Below are 24401 nucleotides of genomic sequence, written 5' to 3' on the forward strand. Positions count from 1 at the left end.
AAATGAAAGTGTTGTTTACACATGTGGTGGTGTTTAACAGAGCTCAACAAGCAATTGTTACCCTGATTGTAGTTTCTTTTTATTTTTATTTTTTTCATTTTTGGTGTGGCAACAAAGAGAGCTTTAGGACCAGGGACTTCAGCACAGCTTTCTCCTGCATATGCCAAAACAGGAGAGCAAAACCGAAGCCAGCCTTTTAGAGACAAATTAGATACACGTACACGCGGCTACGTACGTTATTTACCGTGCATATGCACAGCGGTAAAACAGCCCAAAGCGACTCACTGCTTTTCAGCCTTTCTGCCAACTTCCTATCCCCACCATCACAGTCCAGCCTCAAGTAACCCGCAGGCAGGCGGCACGCTGCTTGCGCTCGGGGGGCGGCGGGGGGACCCAGCCCCGCGCCGTGCGCGGCTGCGGGCGGCGGCCCCGCGGCGCATCCCGCATCCGCGCTGCCTCGTCCGGCTGCATCTTTGCCCCGGCTGGCGGGGATGCCGCGGGAGGGCGGAGGTGGTGCAGGGGCCGGGCGTGGGGCGGCAGCGCCGCGCAGAGGGAGTTAGTGCGGCAGGGCCGCGGTGGGTTGGGAGCCGCTGGGAAGTTCAGCTCCGCGCGGCCGCCCGCCTCCCCCGGCGCGGCCCCGCTCCTCCGCCCGCCCCTCGCCGCCCGCCGGGAGCGGCTCCAGCGCCGCCGGGGCCGGGGCCGGGGCCGCGGCCGGGGCCGCGCCATGGGCCTGGACCCGGCTCGCTTCGCGGCGCCGGTGGACGCGGAGCTGCAGTGCGGGCTGTGCGGGCGGGTGCTGGAGGAGCCGCTGTCCACGCCGTGCGGGCACGTCTTCTGCGCCGGCTGCCTGCTGCCCTGGGCGGCGCGGCGCCGGCGCTGCCCGCTGCGCTGCCGGCCGCTGGCGGCCGCCGAGCTGCGCCCCGTCCTGCCCCTGCGCAGCCTGGTCCAGAAGCTGGAGGTCAAGTGCGACTACAGCCCGCGGGGCTGCGGCCGCACCGTGCGGCTCGCCGAGCTGCCCGCCCACCTCGCGGCGTGCCGCTACGGCCCCACGCCGCCGCCGCCGCCGGGCGGGCCGCCCCCCGGCCGCGGGCAGGGCGGCTCGGCGGGGCGGCCGCGGCCGGGGCCGGGGCCGGGGCCGGGGCCGGGGCCGGGCGGCGGGCGCTGCTGGCTGCGGGGCCGCGGCAGCAGCGGGGCGGGCCGGCGGGGCAGCCCCGAACCGGCGCCGGAGCCGAAGGGGGAGGCCCCGAAGTGGAGCACGAGGGAGAAGTCGCTGCTGGCGCAGCTGTCGGCGCTGCAGAGTGAGGTGCAGCTCACGGCGCTGCGCTGCCAGGCGAAGTTTGGCCGCTACATGAGCCACATCAGCACCATCACCAGGAGCCTGGCGGGCTCGCAGCCCGGCAAGGTGAGTGCGGCGGCAGCCCCCGCCGCCGGCCCTGCTGCTGCCCCCGCGGGGGCTCAGGCTCGGCCCGGCTGCCGGAGCGACTGGCCGAGGTGGCCGTGCCCGCTGCAGCCCCCCTGCGCTCCGGAGGGGGCGGGGGGGTCCTTGCGCCAAGCCGGCGATGGGAGCCAGCCGGGACCCCCGTCTCGCCGGGGCTGCGGGAGCGGCTTCGGCCCGTCCTGCCGCTGCGCCGGGACCGGGCACCGCGCACCCGGCCGCGCCTGCGGCTGCCCCCGTTGCGGCGCGGTTGGGGGGCTTGCAAGCCCTGGGGGCTGCGAGACCAGCCCAGGGGTAGTGTCGGTGGCCGGGCGAGCTTTGTCGCTTCTTTAGCCGGAGAGAATGGGTTTCGGAAGAGGTTTCGGTTTGGTCGGGCAAACGGCAGATACGGGTCCAGGTTTCTCCGAGCGGCGTGTCCGGCTCAGGCCGCCGTCTCGCCACGTCGGGGTGACCTGGGTGCTGCTGCCGCTCGGCTTTCTTCAGCTGGGGTGGCAGGAGCGGAGGGCATGCTGCTGAGTTTTATATTTTATTTGCGCAGCTAAGAAGTTGCCTGGAAAAAAAAAAAAACAGTTTGGAGCAAAACATCCTTAGAAACTTTGGAAACTATTGTGAAAAGGCAGAAAAGTCTCTTTCATTTGGGGGAATAAAATAACAGTTCCCAGCATTGACAGCAGAGACCAGTGCACTGTTTCAGTCTTTTGTCAGGTCTTTTGACATTGCTTAGACGGGGACTTGCCTCATTTAGACTGAAAAAAATCGCCCGAGTGTACTGGTTAGTTGGCGCAGTGTGCTGTAAGGGCTTTGCTTTGTCAAGCTTCAGTTCCTAGCTCTGCAGGGTCTGGTGCTCTTGGTTGGTGAGAAGTGATTTGGTGGAACTTAAGCACCACTCGAGATAATTTTTTCCACCAAAATTTTTTATGGACCCTTGGGAAGCAAAAAACCCAAGCGGGAAAGACCTGAGCAGCCAGCTCACTGCTGAAGTACAGCGGCATGCTGAGCATCTGCCTGCTGCATGTGAAATGGGGAGGGGGACGTTGCTCTAGAGAGTCCTCTCTGCCAGAAACTTGAGCTTCTTGGCACTTAGACACTTTGTATTTGGAGACTTCAACACTTAATCTTCTTCTCTCTTTATTTTCCCATCTTCCTTTGGGTAGTTAATCCATGAGGTCCACGTTATTGGCCGGAAGGGGTGCTTCTGCATCTGCTTCATCCCTTGGAGGATGCGATAAGGTCTTGGGATGGAGGCCAGCAGTGACCAACATGTAGGATGGGCGAGAAAAGCAGGGACTGTGGAAGGGAGAAGAGGGATTTGGATTTTTAAAAAGGAATTGGCGCGTCCGTGTGATGATTGGCAGGAACTCATTCCTCCTGGGCAGGAGTTGAATATCTGCCATTGCTGGACACTGCCAGTAGGTGTTGCTGTATGTACTGCCTCACAGAAATATCTTTTACAGGACACAAGGATAATGAACAAAACAGGCATTTGGAAGAAAAACTATCAATAAAGTAGAAAAGTACTTCATTAAAATTAACTGTATCGTGCTGCAATAAAACATTTCACTGTCACAGTTAATAAAATGTGAGCTTCAACGTTATGTGATGTATTTTGAATGTTTAGAAAGGTATAATATATTTTGGTGTCAAATTTACATTAATCAACCAATTTATACTGAATGGCAAACACAAACACCTTACTGTACTAGATGAATACAGTTTTTTTTGAGGGGATTATGCCTCCTGAAATGTAACTATTTTTATATGTGAACAATGTAAAATAAGGTAACTTGCTACACTAAAGCCTCCAGATTATGTTTTGATTTTATTATTCAGAAAATTATTGATCTGTTGTGAAGGAGAAGGTGTCTTACTCTTTTCCATTTTTTTTTAATTTTCATTCCATCACCGTTTTTTTTTTTTGTTTGTTTGCTTTATATTTTAAATCTTATCTAGAAAATATACAGAGATATTTTCTGGACTTTTTCTATTTGGGAGAGAAGTGAAAGGTTGGGATAAAGAGTTGGGTTTCATTTTTTGTATTTTTCCTGTAAGTTGCTATGAAACCTGTATGGATATGGCTTTTGGGTCTGGAAATTATAAAGTTGAGAATTTCACCTGACTTACACATATTTGGAGCCTTTTTCTCAGTGGTGCTGAGCATTCCTGCCACGAAAAGCATGCACTTTTTTCTCTTCAGCACTTACTTAAAATATTTGGGCATTTTAGCTACCTGTTACATTTCAGTGGCACATATCTTTCTGTTTACTTGTTTTCCAGTGCAGTCTTTGCTATCTTTTCAGCCTAATTTTCCTTTGAGACTTATCTTACATATTCTGCAGCTAAAATTTTTTGCACATTAATGATTTCACTTAAGATCTTCTTTTTGAGGCGGTACTCTTTTAATAGTATTTCACCTCTTTCTTCTTAGGGAGGAGAACCCAAACCTTTAACGATCATGCTACACAGACAAAATGATACCTTGGGATTCAATATTATAGGAGGACGACCCAATCAGGTAAAGAGGAAAGTAGACACAGTTTACTTTTTGACCATGTTTTCTGTTATTGTGTACACCGTTAGTAATAAAAGAGTTACTTTGGATGATGGTAGGTGTGGAACCAGTGCCAGGGTTTCAAGAACTGCATGTTATCAGGTATAATTAGATTTACTGTTTGAAGACCTGATCTTAGGAGAATTGGATTATTCTCATTTTCATGAAAGGGTTTCCCATTGTTTTTGCTGTAAAACTTTAGGCTGATCTGCATTGCATTCCCACGTGAGTAAAATGTATTCATGCAAACTATTCAGTGGAAAGCTCTGGGACTACTCATAAGAGTAAGTGTTGCAGGGTTAAGCCCTTGGAACTTTTGGGAATTGCTTACTTTTTTCATTTTAAGGAGAGACGAAAATTTGATTCTGTAGCTGAGATAGTTTAAGCACATGTCCTGTTCTCATATGCCTGCTTTTAATTTTTATTTCTTTGTGAACTGAAATACAGTTTTCATTGGTCTTGTATCTTAAATTAATCTAGTCTCACAAATCATCAGCCTGGCTTTAGAAGGCTCATTAACAATCCTAGGATATGCATAGGAATATGTATTTTTTTGCTTTCTCCTTCTAAAAGTACTAATCAGGACTGTCATTACTTATAAAGAGTAAAGAAACCTGCTAAACTGGAAAATTAATAGTTGATTAGAAATGCTTGGTAATAATTATGTACTGATCAGTGGTTTTTCTTTTAAGTGGGAGAACTGGAACCTCCTGCTATTACTGGGGATGGGAATGGGACCCTATATATTAGTTATGCAATGTTCTAAAGCTGTATTTATATATAAGCTATATATATATATATATATTTATATAAGCTTTCTCTCTATATATCTATATAGTTCTAAGCCTGTACTTAGTGGTGTCAAAGAGTCTGTTCCCATTAGCACTAAAGCCAAAGAAGTTTACTGTCTGCTCTGCAGAGTTGCTGCTCCTTATGGGTAAATACGAAGAACTGCAGTTATCAAATGTGTGTTATAGGAAATCCAAAGCAAGAGTTTGTTAGATTTTCTAGTAAAGGATGAAACAAAAGGAGACTATAGGATAAAATACACTCACTTCGATTAAATTCATACTTTGAATATACTAGTAACAAAGTCCAAACAGTATTTTGGGTTGCGGTGTGACTTCTGTTATTAACAGCTTTGGGAAAAATGCAGCGCTTTTGCAGGGCAAGGAGAGCATGGTGCTGAGTTTTTTTAGGATGTCATCTGTGTTCCTCTGAAGTATTTACATGCAGACAATGTGTACTGAAAACATTTTTTGATATTATGCATTATCAGGCTTTATGAATGAATATTCTAACTATTTTGGAAGTTTAAAGAGTAAGTGATAATTATGTGAAGGTTCTTAGCACTGTTCCTGGAGGGAAGTGCTGCTCAGAGAGCAGGAAATGGTCATGGTCCACCATTGACTAACACTGATAGTTGAAGAGAGAGAAGATGGTAGAGCTGTGAGACAGAGCTGGGTCTTGGGATTTTTTGAGTCTTTGATATGTTGAACTTGCAAATTCAGATTTGTTGTGTTTTATTCTTGTTGTGATGAGTACCACAGATGCTTGATTGGTAGTTCCTAGATATCAGTATAAGGTCTCACCCAACATGCTCGGAGCCAAAGGAAGTAACAGGAAAAAAAGCCTTTTATCTTTTTATTCGAAAAAAACCAAACCCTATTCCTCTTGCATTTTAGTTAATGACTATTATGCTTCTTTTATCACGGCTTCATTTGTCACTGCTTCAATGAGAGTTCAGTGGAGGCCTGTTTGTTTGTCATTTCAAAATATTTATGGAGCCATTAATAAGTTTATTTTACTTCTCATATGACAATTTATGTGCCTGTGTGACAAGGAAAAAAAGAGAAGTTTACAGCATCGTAGTCTGACTAGCATTCATGTTGAACAAATATTTGTTAAACTGAAATCTCTCTACTCTGAATCTGCATGGGGCATCTGCCATATGCTGTAAAGCACCTTGCACTGTGTCTCCAATTTTTGTTATCATTTTTATCATGTTCTTAATAAAAATAGTTCTCCCTGAGTGCATAGGACCTGTTCCTAGAAATCTGTATGCACGTGTTTCACAGTGTTGATTGGAGATTCACTGGTCACAGGAGGAAAATGAGCATCATATAAACTGCTGTGCAAAGCCTAAAAGATCTAGAAAAAGATTCCTTTATTTATAGCTGTATGGCTATTATTTGGATGAGTACTTTAAAAAGTTTAAGTAGGCAGAATGTGTTTGGCATTATTCCTTTATTGGTAATGATTTAAAAACTCTATGTTGGACGTTTGGGACTGTACTCTATCAGGCGATGAAATAATGGTAGCATGTGCAACAACATTAGGTGTATCGTTGCAGCTGTGGTAGATAAATTATCAGCCTCAAAGTTGATCTTTGTGTCAGTTGTACTTAGAAAGGTGTAAAGATAACTGGAGGTAGGTTCTCTTTTTGTCCATAACTGATCTTTGTAGATTTCACAGTTGAGCAAACTCTCAGTCTCCCATGTGAATAGGATTTATGAGGTCAACCAGTTCCAACCAAATCCTGTCACTGCTCTGTGTCGGCTAACTGATGTCATTTTGTATCTTGGGGTTTTATTTTCAAACCTAGAAAAAATTTTACAAACAGCACGACTACAGGATCACTTTCCTTTCTGCGAGGATCCTCGGGTTTCCATTTTTGTGAATGTTTTCCTCCATACATTTGCATACTCTCTGCTGTAAAGTGTGAGGTCTGCTTTACATATTTTAGCTAGGAGCTAATTACTGTTGCACCCCCCCCTCCATATCTCATTTGGACTAAAATAACCAGAAGTAAATGGATAATCTTGTCAAAAATGCCAGAATAGTTCATTAATTCTGTCCTTTTGATTAATGACTATTTTGTGTTAAGCAAGTTTAAAAATCCCAAGGAGTTTAATCCTCAGCTAAAAAAGCAAGCTGCATATTTCAGGTGGATTTGCATTTTTCCTTGCTGCTGATTTTAGTGCCATCTCATTTCTTGTACTAATGTGGCCATTTTTGCAACTTCCCTATCACCTGGTACAGAACCATCAGGAGGAATCTTCTGCTGAGGGAATTTTTGTGTCAAAAATTTTGGAAAATGGACCAGCGGACAAAGCAGAAGGCCTGCAAATTCATGACAAGATTATTGAGGTAAGAAAAGAAACAATGGATTAGTCTGCTATATTATCAGATTAATCTTGGATTTGATGGTTTTTACACTAAGTATGTTGTAATTTTCCTCTTTTGGTGTGTGTTAGCATGGTTCTTTCTTACACACTGAGCTGCTCAAACATTTGTCACATGTGAAGGCACATTATGTTTTTTTGCTAGAAACTAATAAATGTGTTGATCTCAGGATTAACGTAATTTAACCAAGGCAAAGCTGTAGACACTGAACTAGCAGGCAGGAGAGGTATTTCGTTTTTCTTTCTGTTAACTTAAGAAAAAGGCAAAAGACTCTATATAAATCCACAGTTTTAATGTGGAATTAATTAGTGTTGCCCTGGTTGGGGTTATTTACTCTGGTGATTTTGAGACACTTCACAGAAACTGCGCCGGTAAGCGATGTTGTAAAATTTCTTAACAAATTAGAGGCAGTACTTTTTCCTATATGATCAGATGTAGATCATCTGTTGTACTCACCAGGACCAACACAGCTCTTTCCAATCATGTAATATACTAGCATGGAAATATTAAAATCTATTCCTGTTTTGTAAGCAATTTTTCCCATAAAAGAAAATTATTATCAAGAAAAAAAGTCTGGAAAAAAGTCTGAAAAAAACTCTTCTTCTTTCCTAGCTTACATTTGTAATCATAATTAGCCCTGTAAAATGTATAGCAACATGTGGAAAGATTAGTTTCAAATAGTCGCCGAAAGAGATTCCTTGCTGTGCTGTCACAAAGTCACATCACAGCTCTGATACAGCCTGACTCCTTAGTGACAACACGTAACGTAGCTGCTAGTTTGTTTAGTGTTGCTCAGACTGGGTCTATCGCTCTAGCCTTGGGTTTAGAGAAGGCTTAGAGGCATTGCGTGAACTTGTAAGCCGGACAGAGTTTTAAACAAAGATAAATGAAACCAGCGGATTGAGGGACAAATGCAGAGAGCGGATGGGTTCTTGCTTTATTTCACAGTTAAGGGCTAGAAACATAAGCTGAGGCTGTTTGAATGCTGGCGTTGCCCTTAGTGGTGACAGCGGAGGGGGGTGTGTGAAGACCAATTATTAAACTTTTTTGGGAAAAGGAAGCTCATGCTCTTAACTGGCAGAAATAACATCTCTAGCAGAAACCAAATTGGCTGAGCAGAGCTGAGCTTGCAACTTGGCTGTTATCTCCCTGAGATATACAAAAAGGTTTCACATCCAGTTTTTTTGTAGCAGCAGGCCTATGCTGAGAAAATCTGTTTCCTTCTGACAGTACTATTTCACTTATGTTATGCTTTCTAGAAATTGACCTGCTGTAGAGTTTTATGCATTTGATCATTTCCTACGTTATTTTACTGTTCTTTAACAGTGTCTTGATTTTTATGACAGAATAGGATGCTTTTGGATGAAGGAAGAATAAATTCACAGGCCAGCATTTATTAAACTTGAGGGCATTTCTCAGAATGCCACCATAATTCATGCTTGATTTTTGTTTATTTATTTATTTAATAATTTTTCTAGAATTGTAGTTGTGTAAAATCATACTGATATTTAAGTTGCTACTGACAGCACAGAGATTTCAGTTCCATGTGAAAATATATGCCCAGTGTTGCATATATTTACATATATTCATACAGCTCTGAATGGGACACCATTTTTACCATATTCATATACAACATATTTCTGTATGGTTTTTTTTGTATTTAGCAAGCATTTAAAAATGTAGAGGTTCAGGCTAAATGTTTTACTAAACACATTAGTGCTTCAGAATTCATCAGACCAAAATGAAGAGAGGAGCATAAAAGGTAACATTAGACCTTCTAACTGAAGTGTAAATAAGTAACTATTCCTATATACTAGGTTCTATATCCTATATGCTTATGCCAGGCCAGCATAAGCAGCTGGAGTCAAAAGGCTGACATTTGTCCATATGTAACTATCAATGTCTTCTTGTACCAGGATGCCCTGACAGCACTACTGCTGGTTGGGTTGAAGGATCAATACGAATGCTTCTGGTGTGAGGGAATAAGTCAGATGGTGTAACTGTTCCAAAAATGTTAGCAGATGCACAAAATATGAGTTTTCATTGAGAGAAAATATGTGCCAGTTTTGGTTAAAAGTTGATAGAAAGTGGGTCTTTTTATTTTTGCTTGCTCTTCACTCATTCAGTCATCTGAGCTAATGGGCAGTATAGATGGGTATTTTAAGAGACCATTTTCCAGTAATCAAAAGCAGAAGGAACTGATGTTTGGAGATCATCTGATTGCTTCAGCCAGTTGTTTGGCATCGTGATGCTCTGGGTATTCTTTTTAGCAGCGCGTAGCAAATGGGATAATGGACAGAACTATCGCATTAAATCGGGAGAAAATCTGTTCTCAAGGCATGTTGCTAAATAAAGAAGGTAATTTGTTTCAGTGCTTTATCAGATGTTTAGCAAATGTTAACTGCACGTGGGTGACAAGAGAGAGTTGTGCATGTTTCAGATGACCACCTCATGTGTGACCTAGTGCAGCAAATGGATTTCACAGTAGCATGGTATTGGCAGCTGGAGTTGTGAACCAAATGTGGCAGACAGCTATTGCTGCATTTTACTTCATGTAGGTCATTGTCTATCGTGGTATAGCAGCAGCTTTGCCAAAAAAAAGTGATTATATTTGAAAGGGTGAAAAGGTGAGAAACCAGATTTCTTTCTTAAGGTATTTGATGTAGAAATAGTACAAAATTTTGGTAAAAATACCATTCAAGTGGCTTGAGTTCATGAAGGTTTTGAAGTCAGCATGCCTAGAGTATGGGCAGTGGGGTCTCTTTGGATCATCTGAAAAAAGCTGGAGTTTATATGGCCTTTACTGTCAGAGGAGCATACTTTTTTCTTGAGGACCTGAAACCTGGAAGAGATGGCAGTGGGATGGCAGGCTGTGCTGGGTCGGTGTGAAAGGCAGCCTGCATTAGGAGAGGTGAAGGGCGACAGCTGCACGCACCCTGTGCCTGTTGAGGGGGCTGCAGGACTTCACAGGGTGCTGTCACAGGACTGTCACCGACCGTTTTCACTGTTCAGCTGAGGAATAGAGGATTTCAGGCCTTTTTGGCACTTAACACTCTTTATCCAAGGTTAACTCATCTTTGAGAAGAGACTTGCTGGCTTATGCTGGGCTAAGCTGGCCTGGGACAGTGACATGCACAAGCAGCATTTTGGCATTACAGGAATCTCCCTGCAAGACAAAAAATGATCATTAGTTTTTTTATCAAGGGGAAAATTTTCTTCATGAATTACTTCTACATGGGAGGTTGTTCCAAATGTCAGTGTCTTCTGCTCCTTTCAAACGTTTGTGTCCAAAGGATCTAGCTCCCTAAATTAACACAGCACACAATTTGTTCTAGGACTAAATATTGATCACACACTGTAAAAAGAATCTCATGAAACTAGATGTAGCATTGCTATCTGTGACTCCCAACATAAATACAAGCAGTCTTATAAAAAGCCACCAGATTTCTGACTTTTGGATGTCTTTGCCTTCCTTCTCTCCATTCTGCCTATGAATCCCAAGAGGAAAGCGGCAGCAAGCAGTGAACAGGACTGCCTGTTAGTCTGTGCTGGCTCAAAGCATTCCCGCTGCTGCTGGGAGAAAATAGAAAGTACCTTTTGCTCTCCTGTGTGTTGAAAATGGATCACAGTTATAAAGCTGTGCATCATTTCATCTCCACCTCGCTTCATGCAAATCTTACCTTCTAAATAAGGTCACTGCTCGTCTTTACTAATGCTTATGGACTTCTCAAGACAGAGTATAAAACAGCTATGATCCTTGGCAATGTTGTTGATACATAGAAGTGTTTTACCTGCTGCTTTATCTAGAGAGATGTATATTTGTGTATACATATATGTGTGCATATGTGTGTATATAGATGTATAGTCATGAGCAGCGGCACTGGAACTAGGTCTTTCTGCAAGGAGGAAAATTACAGTCAGTTCAACTTCACATGAGACCGGCACGCTTGTCCAAAGCTCCAACTACACCAATATCCTGTGGGTAGTCGTTAGCTAATGTTAGAAAAGTGCAGGCACTGAGTGATGATGCTTTCCTTGGGAAGTTTACAGCAATGTGGAAGCCTATGTTCAAAACTAGTTCTTTACAATTGTTTTTATTTTTAGGCATAATGTTACATTTTACATAAATCGATATGTCATCTCTTCTGGTTTGAGCCCAACTTCTGAAAAAAACAGTGACTTAATTTTTCAAATCCTCTTTCATTGTCTAAGTCACAGTGTCTTGCAAAGTACCACTGTGCTACCAAAGTGAAATATGCTGATTTTATCTTTTCACTTCAGTGTCGTACATAAAGTACATGACCAAGCAGAATTTACAATCCAGATGGAATATATGAATTTGTAAAAAATGAGCAGTATTTGATCAATCTGAGGAAAAAAACCCTATTGTTAACTCACATTGCAGGAGATGGAGGCCTACACGCATGGCTGAAGTTCCTGTAGGAAATATGCCAAATAACAAAAGAGCGGTGAAAATCTTGTGTGCATGTGAAAGGGGCTTAGGCTGAAGATCAAAATATTCATATGAAGAAATATAAGCACATCATCATCTGGAAGAATCAAATATTTTTCTGCTGCTTGCTCTGTAAGACAAAGGCTTCTGTTATTTTACTCTCAGATGAAATGAGAATATTGGCCCTTTTGCATTTTAGTCAGTTGATTCTCATTAATTTGATGAGTGAGGAAACAGGCATGATGGAGGAGAGTTAAAAAACGTTTTTAATCTTGAGTCTTTAAGTCTTTTTGAAAAATGAGACGAATGCATATGTATTATGACTATGTGTTTTGTTTATGCAGCTTAGCTCCATAAGTATATAATAAATTAAGCTTCATCTCTTATTCCATGTTTCCCTTTGTTCTTTTCACTTTTTTGGAGAGTACACACACAATGGCTTTCAAGCGCATGTCAGCAAAGCCAGTTTCAATAAAGACAAAAAGTCTCGAGGCTTATACCGGCAGAAGAAACTTAAATCTGCAAAGCGCCTACACAGAAACTTTTTAATATTGCCAGACTGCTGACTGTGCTGCGTGTCAGCCTTGTGATGTTTTATCTTCTGCATGTTTCTGTCACTACACTCACTATGTTGCTCAAGCGAAATCTTTAGTTGTCATATTTGTTTAGCTAAGAATCTCCACTGTCAGAGGATGGCAGTAGAAGTAGGGAGCTTAAAAACTATCTTTCTGGGATCAGATCTAGTAAATTTGGGATGGCTTTGAATCAAAGCTGCACATGATATGACCAGTGAGATCTGGGTGGTAGCTGAAGGAAGTTTTTGTGTAGGATGCACAGATAATTTTAGTGGTGTGAGTTTTCATATACCTAAATCCTCCCAAAGTGGCCTTACGTATATTAAACTCTCTGAAATCCTTGACAAATTCATAATGGCTGGCACCTGCATTCATTAGATACCTTCTAATTAGTCTGAAAGATCCCTGGCAGAGTAAATTAGGTACACTACGGGCTTAGAAATGCGTGTAGCCTCTTTTCCCCTCTCGCTCACCTGCTGAGATACACGTTTGTGGACACCTGAATTATCTCAGCTCCCTGAAGATGCTTAAAAAGTCAAATGTGAACAGATCTGTATCTAGCGTCACTTGATGTGCAGCTAGTGCCCCCACTGACTTTTTTGCCTAACAGAAAGTGTTAAGAGTACTTCACCGAGAAGTGAGAGATGTAGGTTACAGGCTTTCCTCTACCTGCAAAGGATTGAACTTACATATCCAGATAATTTCCCTCGTTACTAGGGCAGAGGCTATCCTACGTGCAACCAGTCTCCACCCATCTTCTTGAAGCTGAGCTACGTGCCGGCAAGCGTTTGAGAGTCCAGATTATTCAATGATAATCTGGTATGAAATAAGTATTCATTCCAAGCAGCCGGGTCTAGAGTGCTGGCTCTGCCTGAGATGAGTGCTTGTGCCAGCAAATTAGTTTACCTCTTTCTTGTGTGATGTCAGTTTTGTGCCTTAACGTGATACTTTCTTGAATGATACTTACGCTTCTGGTATTGTGATATCTTGGCTTTGGGGGGTGGGTGAGTAGAGAATGCTATTAGCCAGGATATCCTATGGTTAGGGCACTTTCCTAGATAGGAAAAATATGAGTTCCCAGGCTGAATAAGCACCAGTAGCTGAGGTTTTCCATTTCCTGGTGTTTGTCTTAGCTATGATGTTATAATAAAAGCTGGTTACTGCTGCTGGTGTCCAGCCTCAGAAGGCTGTGCTGGTTGGATCTCATATAGATGGAGGAACCTAGTGCTCCACCTGCTTTCTGTGCAAGAAACTGACATCTAGCTTTGGGGGCCTGGAATACCTGAACTTGCACTACGCTGCCCCAGTTCCTGAACATCAGTAGCATGAATTTGACTGGGCTCACTATACGTCTCCATGGGTGCCTATGTTCCTCTCTGTTCAGTGAACTAAAACAAATGTTGTATTTGGGAAACTAGGTTGAGTTTCAGCTGAGAAATTTTTACTTTGAGAACTCACTGTGAAGCTGGCTTTAGAGAAGCACGTCTGTAGGTTCGTAACCCAGCTTTGTTCATTGGGCTTGCTCTCACAGACAACCAAGCATGCATGCAAGTAAAATGCCAGGTTGTTTTTTCCTGAGTAGAAGTAAGGATTCTATCTGACTTCACTTATCTCATTCCTTGCAGAAATATGTGTGTTCACAGTGCCTTTATCTGTGAAAGTGGAAATGCCAAACTTGCAGTTGGAATGTGGCTGACAGGCAAACCCTCCAACTGGTTTATTTCCTGGATCGGATGTTCAGGAGATACAGCCATATCATCTTTTCCAGCAGGTCTCTTCAGCCAATGGCTTGTGAATCATAGCTGTTATATAAGGTGCAGCCAGCTGGTGTACTACACCTTTATACATGCTTGGGTGCTTCTCTGCAAGGGGTTCCCAGTAGGCAAAAAGAGGGAGATACTGGGGAGGCTTGGGCAAGGCACAAGACAGATGTGGCAGAAAGAGCAGAGTGAGAGTGTGAGAGTACTTCTGAATTGCCAACCACCTTGAAGGAGTCAGGAGAGCAAGCTAAGTGGAAGTGGTGGTGAACATTACTCTGTACCTAGGGTTTTTAAGCTACTCCTACCATCTTATCTAGGTGGCTTAGATTAGGTATCATAGCAGGGGGACGGGGAAAAGGCATTGGGAGCTCGCATGCATGTGAGTGTGTGTAACCCCCTCTCTCCAGTAACTTATTTCTGTCTTGCTGTGACTGTGGTAGATCTCTAATGCAGCTGGTTCACCGCAGGAGCAGAAGGAGAAGAGTGAATAAAAGCATGTGAGGAAGAAGAAAAATGGGGGATGTTGACCCTTAAAGTTGGAGAGTACAAAGCACCAACCTTATATTTCCACAAGGGTGCTTTCTCGTGCCTGCCTATAAATATGCAGGGTGGGAGAAGTGAAAGGGATGTAGAAATAGGGCAATTGAATTGTGGAAGAGGAAGGAGCATGTATATGCACTTCCATAAGGAACATCAATATGGAGATAAGGTAGGAAAAAACTGGAGCAAAACTGTGATGACTGTACTCTATCTGCAGAGTGAGGCAGTAGCCAAGTTGGCAAGTTAGCTGTGCTGTTAGGTAGGAAGGGTTCTGGTTAACCCGTGGAAAAGCTGACTAACCTAAGATCCTGCAAGATCCCAGAGATGATGTTGCTGCCATGCACCACAGATCCCCAGGCATTGTGTAGAGGCCCAGTCACACCCAGCTCCTTCATAAAGTGTCTAATCCCAACCCTGAGGGATAATGTGTCAGAAATTTGGCAAGTTGAAACTCAGCATTTTCTTAAATGCCATGTTTGAGCTTGCCTTTGCTGTATGTCGTCTTTCTTCTCCTTCCCATGTCTTTTGCTTAGCTTTAGAATGAACCTTCCAAAACAGCAGTACTTTAACGCACATACTTCCATCTCGTTCAGCAGCAGGAATGGTACAGTTCATATGCAGCTAGGGTAGAAGGTTTGGGGTAAATTCTTCTGTATACAACATCTTAAAGGTGCTCATGAGCACTTTTAGGACTGTAGTAAACAACATGACTAACATCTGTCATATTTCATCCCTTTCCCAGGAAGAGAAGGGTATGTGCCAAGGAGTGTTAGGAATTTTTCAAATAGTTACATATACACACACTTGCATGTTGGTGTCTGTTTATGTTAGGGAAGACAGGGTCATAGAAATGTATCTTACGTTGTTGCTGAAGATGATGAGGTTTTGTGATGGAGACCCTTATTTTATTAGACAGTTTGATTGTAGTCTTGGTGTGGAGCTTTAGTCTCTTAGAGATATGGTGAGCTGGATCGTCAATATGGGGCTGAAATAACATAATCTGGTGAACTTCAGAGGGTATGAGAAGATGAAAGGTATTTTTTGATAACTTTCCATAATCTTGTCCATTGTGGTGTGAATAGAAAAAGTCAGAAGCTTCACAGACCACTGCTGGATTGATCAGAGGGAGGTAACCCTTTGAGATTCATATGATGAGGAGTAGTCGGAATAATTAATGGTAAGGCCAGCTATGAATAGCTCTGATAAAAGTTTGAGACCACGCTGAGTTTGTTGCTTAGAAGTTAATGAAGCCTGAGGAAGCTGTGCCTCCCGCAGCACATGCTGCTGGCACCCCAGAAACCTGTAGTGTTTTCAGAAAGTGAAAAGAGCCTTCTTCAGCCTTTCATAAAGGTTATTCTTTATTGTGGTTGAGACAGCTTCACAGTCAGAGGAGATGACACCTTACATATGTTGTGTGAATGCAGTGTTTTATCCTCTTAAGTCACTGAATTGATTGTTGCAATCCAAAGGCTATATGCTCCAAGAGCTTTGATCTCCTCTGCCCTTTTTCTTAATCAGCTAATTATATTTGCAAGGAGTAGCTAATCGCTGTTCCTGTAATCAGAGGCTGAGTAGAAAAAAAGTCATTAGCGTCTGCCAATGCAGAAATGCTCAGAATGAAATCATTATCCATGGCTTCACTTAAAAAAATTAATAACCTAATTCTTAAGGAGCTGTGAGATGTGGTAATACGTTGAACTGGGAAACGTTCAACGTGAATAGGAATAGTCAGAAGCATGTACAGGATTGTGCTTTACAAATGCTTTCAAAATTTAAGCGATAATGCAAAAAAGATTGTCATTTGGAAGCGCCTCCTCTAAAATGCAAAATTTTGCCGCACTGAAAACCATACAGTAAAGGAAAGTCACTTGCTTGCAAGAGCAGATATGGCGTCTTCGAACTACCATTAAAGACTGTATTTAGCTTAATATATTTGATTTTACTTAGTATATTTGATACTAATACATAGACTTTTTAGTAAATGTATGTCTTGTTTGGAATTCGAATGTAATATAATTTTACGAATGAATATATAGACCCAACTTGATTGAATCCCTGCTGCTTCAGGAAAGGAGTGCATAATGACTCAACACCGTCTCTTCATTCAAATAACTTTGGAGGGCAGTTTTGTTATGAAATATTGTTGACAAAATAAATCGTGACTGCTGTGTTTATTTACATAGTAAGTTTACATATATTATTTACAGTATGATAATTACAGTATGATAATATTTTCTTTGAGCGATACTTTTGTCTTCTCTACCCTGAACTTTGATAAAAATCTTCTGCTAACCAGTATGCATGTGAGAGAGTTGTAGAAAATGGCTAGGAAGCTCTTTGAGAGAAAAGATGCCCTCCCTCTGTGAACTCTGATAGGTGAATGATTTAACTATTGCCGTTGGGGGGGGGGGCAGGAAGAGAAGCATCAGATGTGATGTACTTTATAAAGAGACTACACCTTAACTTAGTGTTTCCCAGTCCTGATGTTAGCAAATTGAATTAGTTCAGTGAGCCTTCAATTGACCCTGACTCATACCATGAATATTTATGGATGGAAGGTTTTTTGTGGTCATAACAAAATACACAAGAATATAGTCACCATGATCTGCTTCAGTAGGGGAAGGTACTAGGAAAGCTAGTTTACTGTTTAAAGCTGTTTAACACAGTGCAAACCATCACAGTTCAAGATTTCAAACTGTAAATTTTCAAGGTGTTGTCAATTAATGGAGAAAAACACTAGCAGCTCTTATTTCAGTTGCAGATAAGGGAAACTTTAAGTAGACTGCTTTGGAAAACAGACCTGAGGGTAGAGATGGTTGGGAGTGTCCAACATTTGAGGGACCTTGTGGCTTAGAATTTGCCCTTCTGAGTACAGTCATTCAATCTTAAATTGGTTTCCTTAAGAACAGTGATCAAGTGGGTAAATATCTGAAGTCCTTCCAGCAGCTTGCAGGAGGAAGGCAGGCTATTTTACAGGGAAGAGGTTTGCTGTCTTGTGTGAATTAAAACAGCTGGAACCCTATGCTTATCTGTTACAGATTGATTGAGTTTGGCTAGTCATTGGCACATGGCAAGTATGGAGCCATACGGTCTTTGTGCTGTCAACAAGCCTCTTCAACACATACCTTTGCTCACCCCCAGCCTTCTCTGAATGGTAGCTGCTGCTGCTATCTGGAAGAGAAATGTTCCAAGAGCTTTTGGGCTATTGTGCTCTTCTTAAATGGATTAATTACATTTTTTAAGGGGTACAACACATAACAGTCTGCAGCAGAAAGCTGAATCCTTCATTTCCCTTACAATGGTCAGAGTCCTGATCCAAACCAGACACCTTATGCTAGTGCTAGATGTGTAGCAGCTCTTTTGCACTTGCACTTTTTGTCCTTTTGCGTCCTGTTTCCTTAATGTCTCTGTGAAACCTCCAAGCGTCCCGCACGAACGTTTTTTACATGCTCTAGAACCGCATCTTAACTGAAGCTTATTTTCCAGAGACCGAAAGAATGGCGTTAAAGTTATAAAACAGTTGCTAGTGGATCCTAGAAAGACTAGGCAAGCGGGAATCTTTCCTTGTGAAGATGTGTGATATTTTCTAAAAATACGGAGGTTCTTCCTAATTCTAAACTATTCAAAAATATTAGCTTTTTGAAGCATTTTGGATAAAAGTATTTCTAATGATTTTCCTATTTTTCAGTTGGGTTTTTGAAAAAGAGTAAGAAGAGTAGGACTCTGAAGAACATTTATATTTTTATTTATAAAAAAGAATCTTTAAAGACCAAAGGTGGTTCATATATATATGCATGTGTATATACTTTGTAGAGGAAATAAGTGTTGTTCTTACTCATGTTTCACATTAAATAAATGTTGACATCGCTATTTTCATCCTTCTTTACTGACCAATTTAAGTACTGTAACCTTGTGTTCTTATTAACAAAGAGTTTGCTTGCTTGCTTTTGCCCTCCCCCCCATAGTAAGGAGTAATGAGAGTCTAAAGAATCAGTATTTGCCACTTAATCCAGAGGTTTTATCTTTTAATTAATGCAGAATGTAGATAACTTTATAAAAAATCTAAGGGAAAGCATGGACATTTTAGAAAACAGTTCAGAAAGTGAGCTGTTCAGAAAATATCGTTAATAGATAAACTTAGCAGAGCAAGTTAACAACAGAGTTTTACTCTGATTGCTTAAAACTCCTGCCTTAAGTTAGCCAGAGTCCCACAGTACATTACTGTCATTCTACCTAACAGGTATTTTAGGCAGCTCTTGTACGAAAGAGAGCTGTATGTATATATTAAAGCAACTCCTTTCTGTATGTATCAATTTGCATTCGTGTCTTTCTTGTTTTTTGTCTTTTGGGATTTTAATTCCTACAGTTCCAGGAGCTACCTCAGTATATACTACCCATTAAAAAGTAATTAATGTGAAAGCCAACACATTCAGTTATTTCTTTGTAGTGTGGCTCTGCTTTGAATTCTCAGCTCTGCTTGGCCAGTTTTAAGCTTCCGTTTTAATTTAAAAAATCTGTGAAACATTGATTCAGATTACCTTAATTCCACTTAATACCTTGTGCCCACTGTTTTGTACTGGCTGGCTTTTGGCCTCAGATCTGTAGTGGGGCTGTGGGCCTTTCCATTCGCGAGGGTGTCGGAATGGCAACTCTTAGGCTTTCTTCTGATAGAGACTTTACAGCTATGTTTGTGGGAAAAAGAAACTGGAAAAAAATCTAATTGCCAAAATCTTAGAGAGTATATTCAGTAAGGTAAACGGTGATGAAATTTAACCTGTTAGGTGTGTTGGAAATTCCTGTAAGTTTTAATTTAAATCTCTTAACAGACGATAAAAAGTTAGTTGAAATCCTAGTTTTCTATAAGTTTCTATCTTTTGATAAAGAAAACTGTTAAATGTCTAAGCTTCAGCTAGTCACCCTTGTCTCTTAATCAGTAGAGGCAGAGGCACATGCAGAGGGCAATCTGAGTTATTTTAGCCACTGTGTTACGATAAGATGACTTTACCTCTGAAGTTTCCTGTCCCTCTTCATTTAAATACGTACAAAAACAAACAAACAAACAAATTCCTCCTGTCTTGATCAGAATTGCTGCTTAGTGCACAAGTCCCAGCATTTTACTTCTCTGCCATCTCAAAGCAACCAACCTGTTATCTGGCAACATTATCTCCAGCTATTGCAGATCTGTGCAGGAAGAAGCGGTGTGAAATCTGCACCAGGTTGCTAAGTAATTCTTTGATTTCAGATACAAGATATTTAGATCAGAGCCTTATAAAAGCTGATTTGGTTTCAAGTAGTGGCGTGGGTAGTGAAATTTGTGCTAGACTCTCGCAAAGTAATGGACTCTATTAATAAATTGTATGTAGCGTAATTACATAAAACATTTGATTTTGCTGTTTTTAATTTTAAGTGAGTTTACTTTCCCAACCATCCTATGTTGCATGCTTTGCCAATAAATGGCTGGCCAAAGCTTACGTTCCAGTCACAGGTCCATTTTTGCAGATGGTGTGTCTTCACAGTGTTAGATTGCTGTTATTGTGGTTTCTGGTTGGAGTGCCTAATTTTTCATGATGGTGAATCCATGTTATTAATTAGGAGAACAATAAAAAGTGATGTTAATGTGCCTGTTCCAAGCCATATTCCTGGTGTTTACTTTTTTTCAGTACCAATAGTGTGTTCAGCAGTGTACAGAAAACTGTAAAGTGAAGAAGTGCAAATCTAGAGATTATATTCTACATTCTCTGAGACTCTGGGCATTAAAGATGAGGTTTGTCTTGCCTAATGTTAAGTGTCTAAAAGTTCTCTCATCCCAAAGGAATTAAAGATGAGTTAGGCAGCTGTTTTTAGCAAAGATGGTTGGTTCAGCCTTAGATATTTAACCTGGAAACATCTGAGTAAGGGCGAGATTCATCTGATCTTTCAAAGAAGAAAGTGGTAGTGATATGTCTTAACCTCTTTGGGAGTTTCAAGTCTATGTGGATCAACTTTTTATATTGCTTTTTACTGCTTTTGACTGTGGATTTTTTGGGGATAAAAGTCCTCTTTGTATAAAGTTCTTCACTGTAAAGCCAGAACGAAGTTTATTTAACCTTGTTTTAACCAAGAATGAATATATTTTAAGAGGAAAGAAGATAAGTTGTTTAATTCACCTTCTTACATTATGTTTCACATAGGCTTTGACATTACGTTGTTCTGTACTTGCGTATTTCACTAATTTAAGTGAGAGCTTGAATGTAGACTTTTAGGACTGGCTTCCATATTTGTAATCTGGGAAAAGTATGTTTAAGTACAAAAATAGAAGTCTGGGTACAAAAATTTGCTTGGAATCCTTCTGTTGTGCTGTACTATTCGTATTTGAGATGATCTGCTCCATTTCCATAAAATTCTTTATCTTAATGACTCTCTTCATGTTATATTTTCCATGAAAAGGACAAAACAAAATGCATGCACATATAATGAAAAGCCCTATTCCATGCTCCAGTTAGTTACTCCTATTGCTAAATTTTGCACATGGTCCTTAATATCGGGCAGGGGTTAGCAGGAGAAGAGTTTTGATTTGAAATGCTTCAGTAAGCCCTGGCTATTTGGAGACTAACTTTGAAGTCACTTAACATATGGTTTTGTATCATATCTAGTGTCATGAATCTCTGTCTTTGGGATAGGAATAAAGTGAATGCAACTGTTTAAAAAAAAAAATCTATATCCCCTAGGATGATAGTTGGTGTACTGCTCAGGTTTAGCTAACTTTGCTGTAATGGGAGAAATGATGTGAACAGCCGTGACAGCTGAGAGCATTTCCTAGATCTTAGTTTGAACGTTCACTGGGACTTTTTAGAATTCAGCAGACTCTGATTTTTGGCAATTTCTGGAGGAATATGAGTAGCTGTTCTTAAAACCCAACTCCATAGTTCCAGCAAGTGAAGATACAGATGTGCATTTGAAATGATACAGAAAGCGGTCATCCAAACAGTGGAGCAATGCTTCATTTTTTTGGTCTGTTTTCAGAGACACAGAATTTGTTCAAAGAAACAGACAATGCAAAGACTGAAAAATTGGTGGAGTTGTTTTGGCAAGAGAACAGCATGAATTATCTTGTTGCTCTAAGTAAGAAATTTGAGTCTGCACTCGTTGCTTTAGGGTTAAGCATTTTGTATGCGGAAGTAAGATGCACAGGGGCAGGGAGTACCTTTTATTAGAAGGTAGTGTCTTTTATCAGAAGAATTAAGACACTTATAAATGGTGGGCAAGCTTTTGGGCAAAATACGCCTTTGTTAAATCTGTCATAGAAGGATGTATATATAGATTTAATGTATATAAACTTATTGAAATTGGTACTGAAAAATTAAGAGATGGAGCAGTTGCTTCATGCACAGTGTTCTTTTCCTGCTCTCAGTGATCTTTATTGGTATGTCTATATGAATTCATTTTAATGCTTTATGGTTGGATATTTTTACCCACAATTTCAACAAGAATATTTTTGCATTGGATGAAGCGTATCAGATTTTAGGATGCACATATGTGCGATGCATTGATTCTGAGGATGCCTCTATAGGGAGGCATTAAAAACTACAGTTGGAAGAAATATGTAGAAATGCCTTGAAAGGCTTTCCGTTTGTTTGTTTTGTCTCCATTTGGCGTTTATTGGTCTGTGGCAGGTTTGTGTCTGTTTCTGAATTTGAAGTTTGAGGAGGGGGTGTTTAAAGGCTGAGAGACTTCAAAGTTTTGCATGTAAGTAGTTGGTTAGCTTTTAGAATGCTGTTGTATTTCTTCCTACATCAGATGAGTGCAGGTAAGTTTTTTATTTTGTTTTGTTTTTATCACAAAATATACTCACTCCAGTGCAAATACACAGTATATGTAAACTAACAGATAATAAAATGGCTCTGTATCCCTGCTACAGAAGGCTGTCGTGAATCGTGAAGTTCTTGCTTATGGTAATGAAATTGCGTTTAGATGCTGCAATGAAGTTCAGGAGGACTGTAGCAGCAGATGTGCAAACACTGTACCACTGTAAAGTATAATCTTTGTCTCGTGAATTAACAATCTAAATAAATGAGCCAGACTAAAGGAAAGTGAAACTCATGTAATGTTCAGTATGGTGGTTTTCAAACACCATTTTAAATCTTGGTTTTCTTAAAATATTATTTTGTGGAAAGTTTGTAATATTTTATTTGATACAGTAAATATTTTAAAGGGTTAGGTGGTAAGGCACAAAGGGATAGGATAAAAGGAACATCTTAAGTTTTATCTGTTAAACAGATTTTTTCCAGTCTGTTTTTTACATGTTTTTGAGCATTCTGGATAGCGTTTAACTTGCCCTTGCAACAGTTTTCCAACTTTGGATATTATATGGCCGTTAAGATGTGCTTTTGAGATGTGACTTGAAATTTCTTTTTATAATTTGTGAGTTGCGTCTTCCGGTACATAGAAGGCAGCTACCATAGTTTGAGATTCATGCTTTACACATGAAGATTTGGAAGTGATTAAGCTATGAAAGCTGCTGTGAGTCACAAACTAGAGTCTGTTTTCATGGTCTAAAATCATAGTCATTTCAGAAGGATTTTTTTCAGATGAAGATTGTTTCTATGAACACTGCAATACGTCTTTCTGTCTCCAACCAAGGCACTGTAAAGTATATTTGCAATGAGAAACATCATTCATCAAGGTGAAGAAAGTGAAGAATGACTGCTTTTTCTTCCCTCCTGTGTCATCCAGTTCAGAGAGATACTGTTAAGGAACGGCAGAAAAAAAAAGCGAAGCAAAACGTACGTGCACATACTCACTTCTTCCTGCAGCAGCGCTTCAAGCAATTGTAAGCTTTTTAAACTGAGCCGTAGAATTGTGGTAAATCAAAATTTCAGGTCTAATTGCTCAAAACTGAGATAGTAGTATGATGATTGATTCTTTTTATTGATAAGCAAGGGACTGATTCTGAAAATGGCAGTCATTATGCACATCAACTTTGAGCAGTGAACACAGAACTTTTTGCAGCTAATTCAGCCTGTGACTAGAGCAGTAGTTAATAGTAAAAGGCATTAGGATGAAATTTTATGAAACATAATTGCAAAATTACATTCAGATCTAGGTTCTGAGGTTGTCCGCTACCTTTGTTAATGCTGCAATGTACTATGGCAATTAGGCACCTATAGCCATATTGCTGTATTCTACCAGCTCCCAGAAGCTCTTCCAAGGTTATATGATGTCTCATCTGTGTCTTGGTTCCACAGCCGGTCCTCCTTGTCTTCTTCCATTTGTCCTACCAAGGAAATGGTATTATCCACAATGTGCCCTGGTGTGGCTGATTAGAGGACTAAAACATTAAGGTATGCTGTAATATATGGAAAGGAAAGTCTCAGTGCAGTCTGTCCGTAATGAAACAAAGAGAAAGCTCTGGCCTTTGGAAGCCGTCAACAGAGTAGACAAATTTGACACGAAAATGTAAATAATGAGCTTGTCAGAGTACAGATGGCATGTGGATTTGTGTGCACGTGTTGTGTGTTTTTGTAAATGGCTTCTTTCAAGAAGCTGCTACTGATTAGGCTCAGTAATGGCATAGACATCATTTAAGTGTATGCTTGAGCGATCTAAACCTAAGCCGTTCTTAATAATGGTTTGTTGAAAGAAAGAAGGGAATCCCTGAAGATCTGCGTCAGACTATTCAACTGGGAAGTGCACACAAAAAAGCCAATTGATTTCAGTGTTATGCCAAGCCCGTTTACAGAGAATGCATATATTTTCCTAAGGTTACAGGTCGGTATTGATCTTTGAAGAGTTTCACTGGAATTTTGGTATTTGGGACTTGCACAGCCATGCAAACTGCTGCAAATGTATATCTTGAGGTAGATCATAAGCAGTTTAGCTCTTTTTTAAATATTTCATTTGATACATTCATAATAATCTCTGAATA

General features: G+C 41.1%; 1 protein-coding gene across 1 annotated transcript in view; it reads left to right on the forward strand.

The window, feature by feature from the left end:
* The first annotated feature begins 724 nt into the window (after positions 1-724).
* The window catches only part of PDZRN4 (PDZ domain containing ring finger 4), a 249516-nt gene continuing 225839 nt past the window's right edge, over positions 725-24401 (forward strand). Inside the window, exons 1-3 of the mRNA XM_068933551.1 lie at positions 725-1402; positions 3861-3947; positions 7026-7133. Coding sequence (XP_068789652.1) covers positions 725-1402; positions 3861-3947; positions 7026-7133 — 873 coding nt within the window. The remainder of the gene's footprint in view (positions 1403-3860; positions 3948-7025; positions 7134-24401) is intronic.

This window comes from Struthio camelus, chromosome 1 (assembly GCF_040807025.1).
Source record: "Struthio camelus isolate bStrCam1 chromosome 1, bStrCam1.hap1, whole genome shotgun sequence".
Taxonomy (NCBI): Eukaryota; Metazoa; Chordata; class Aves; order Struthioniformes; family Struthionidae; genus Struthio; species Struthio camelus.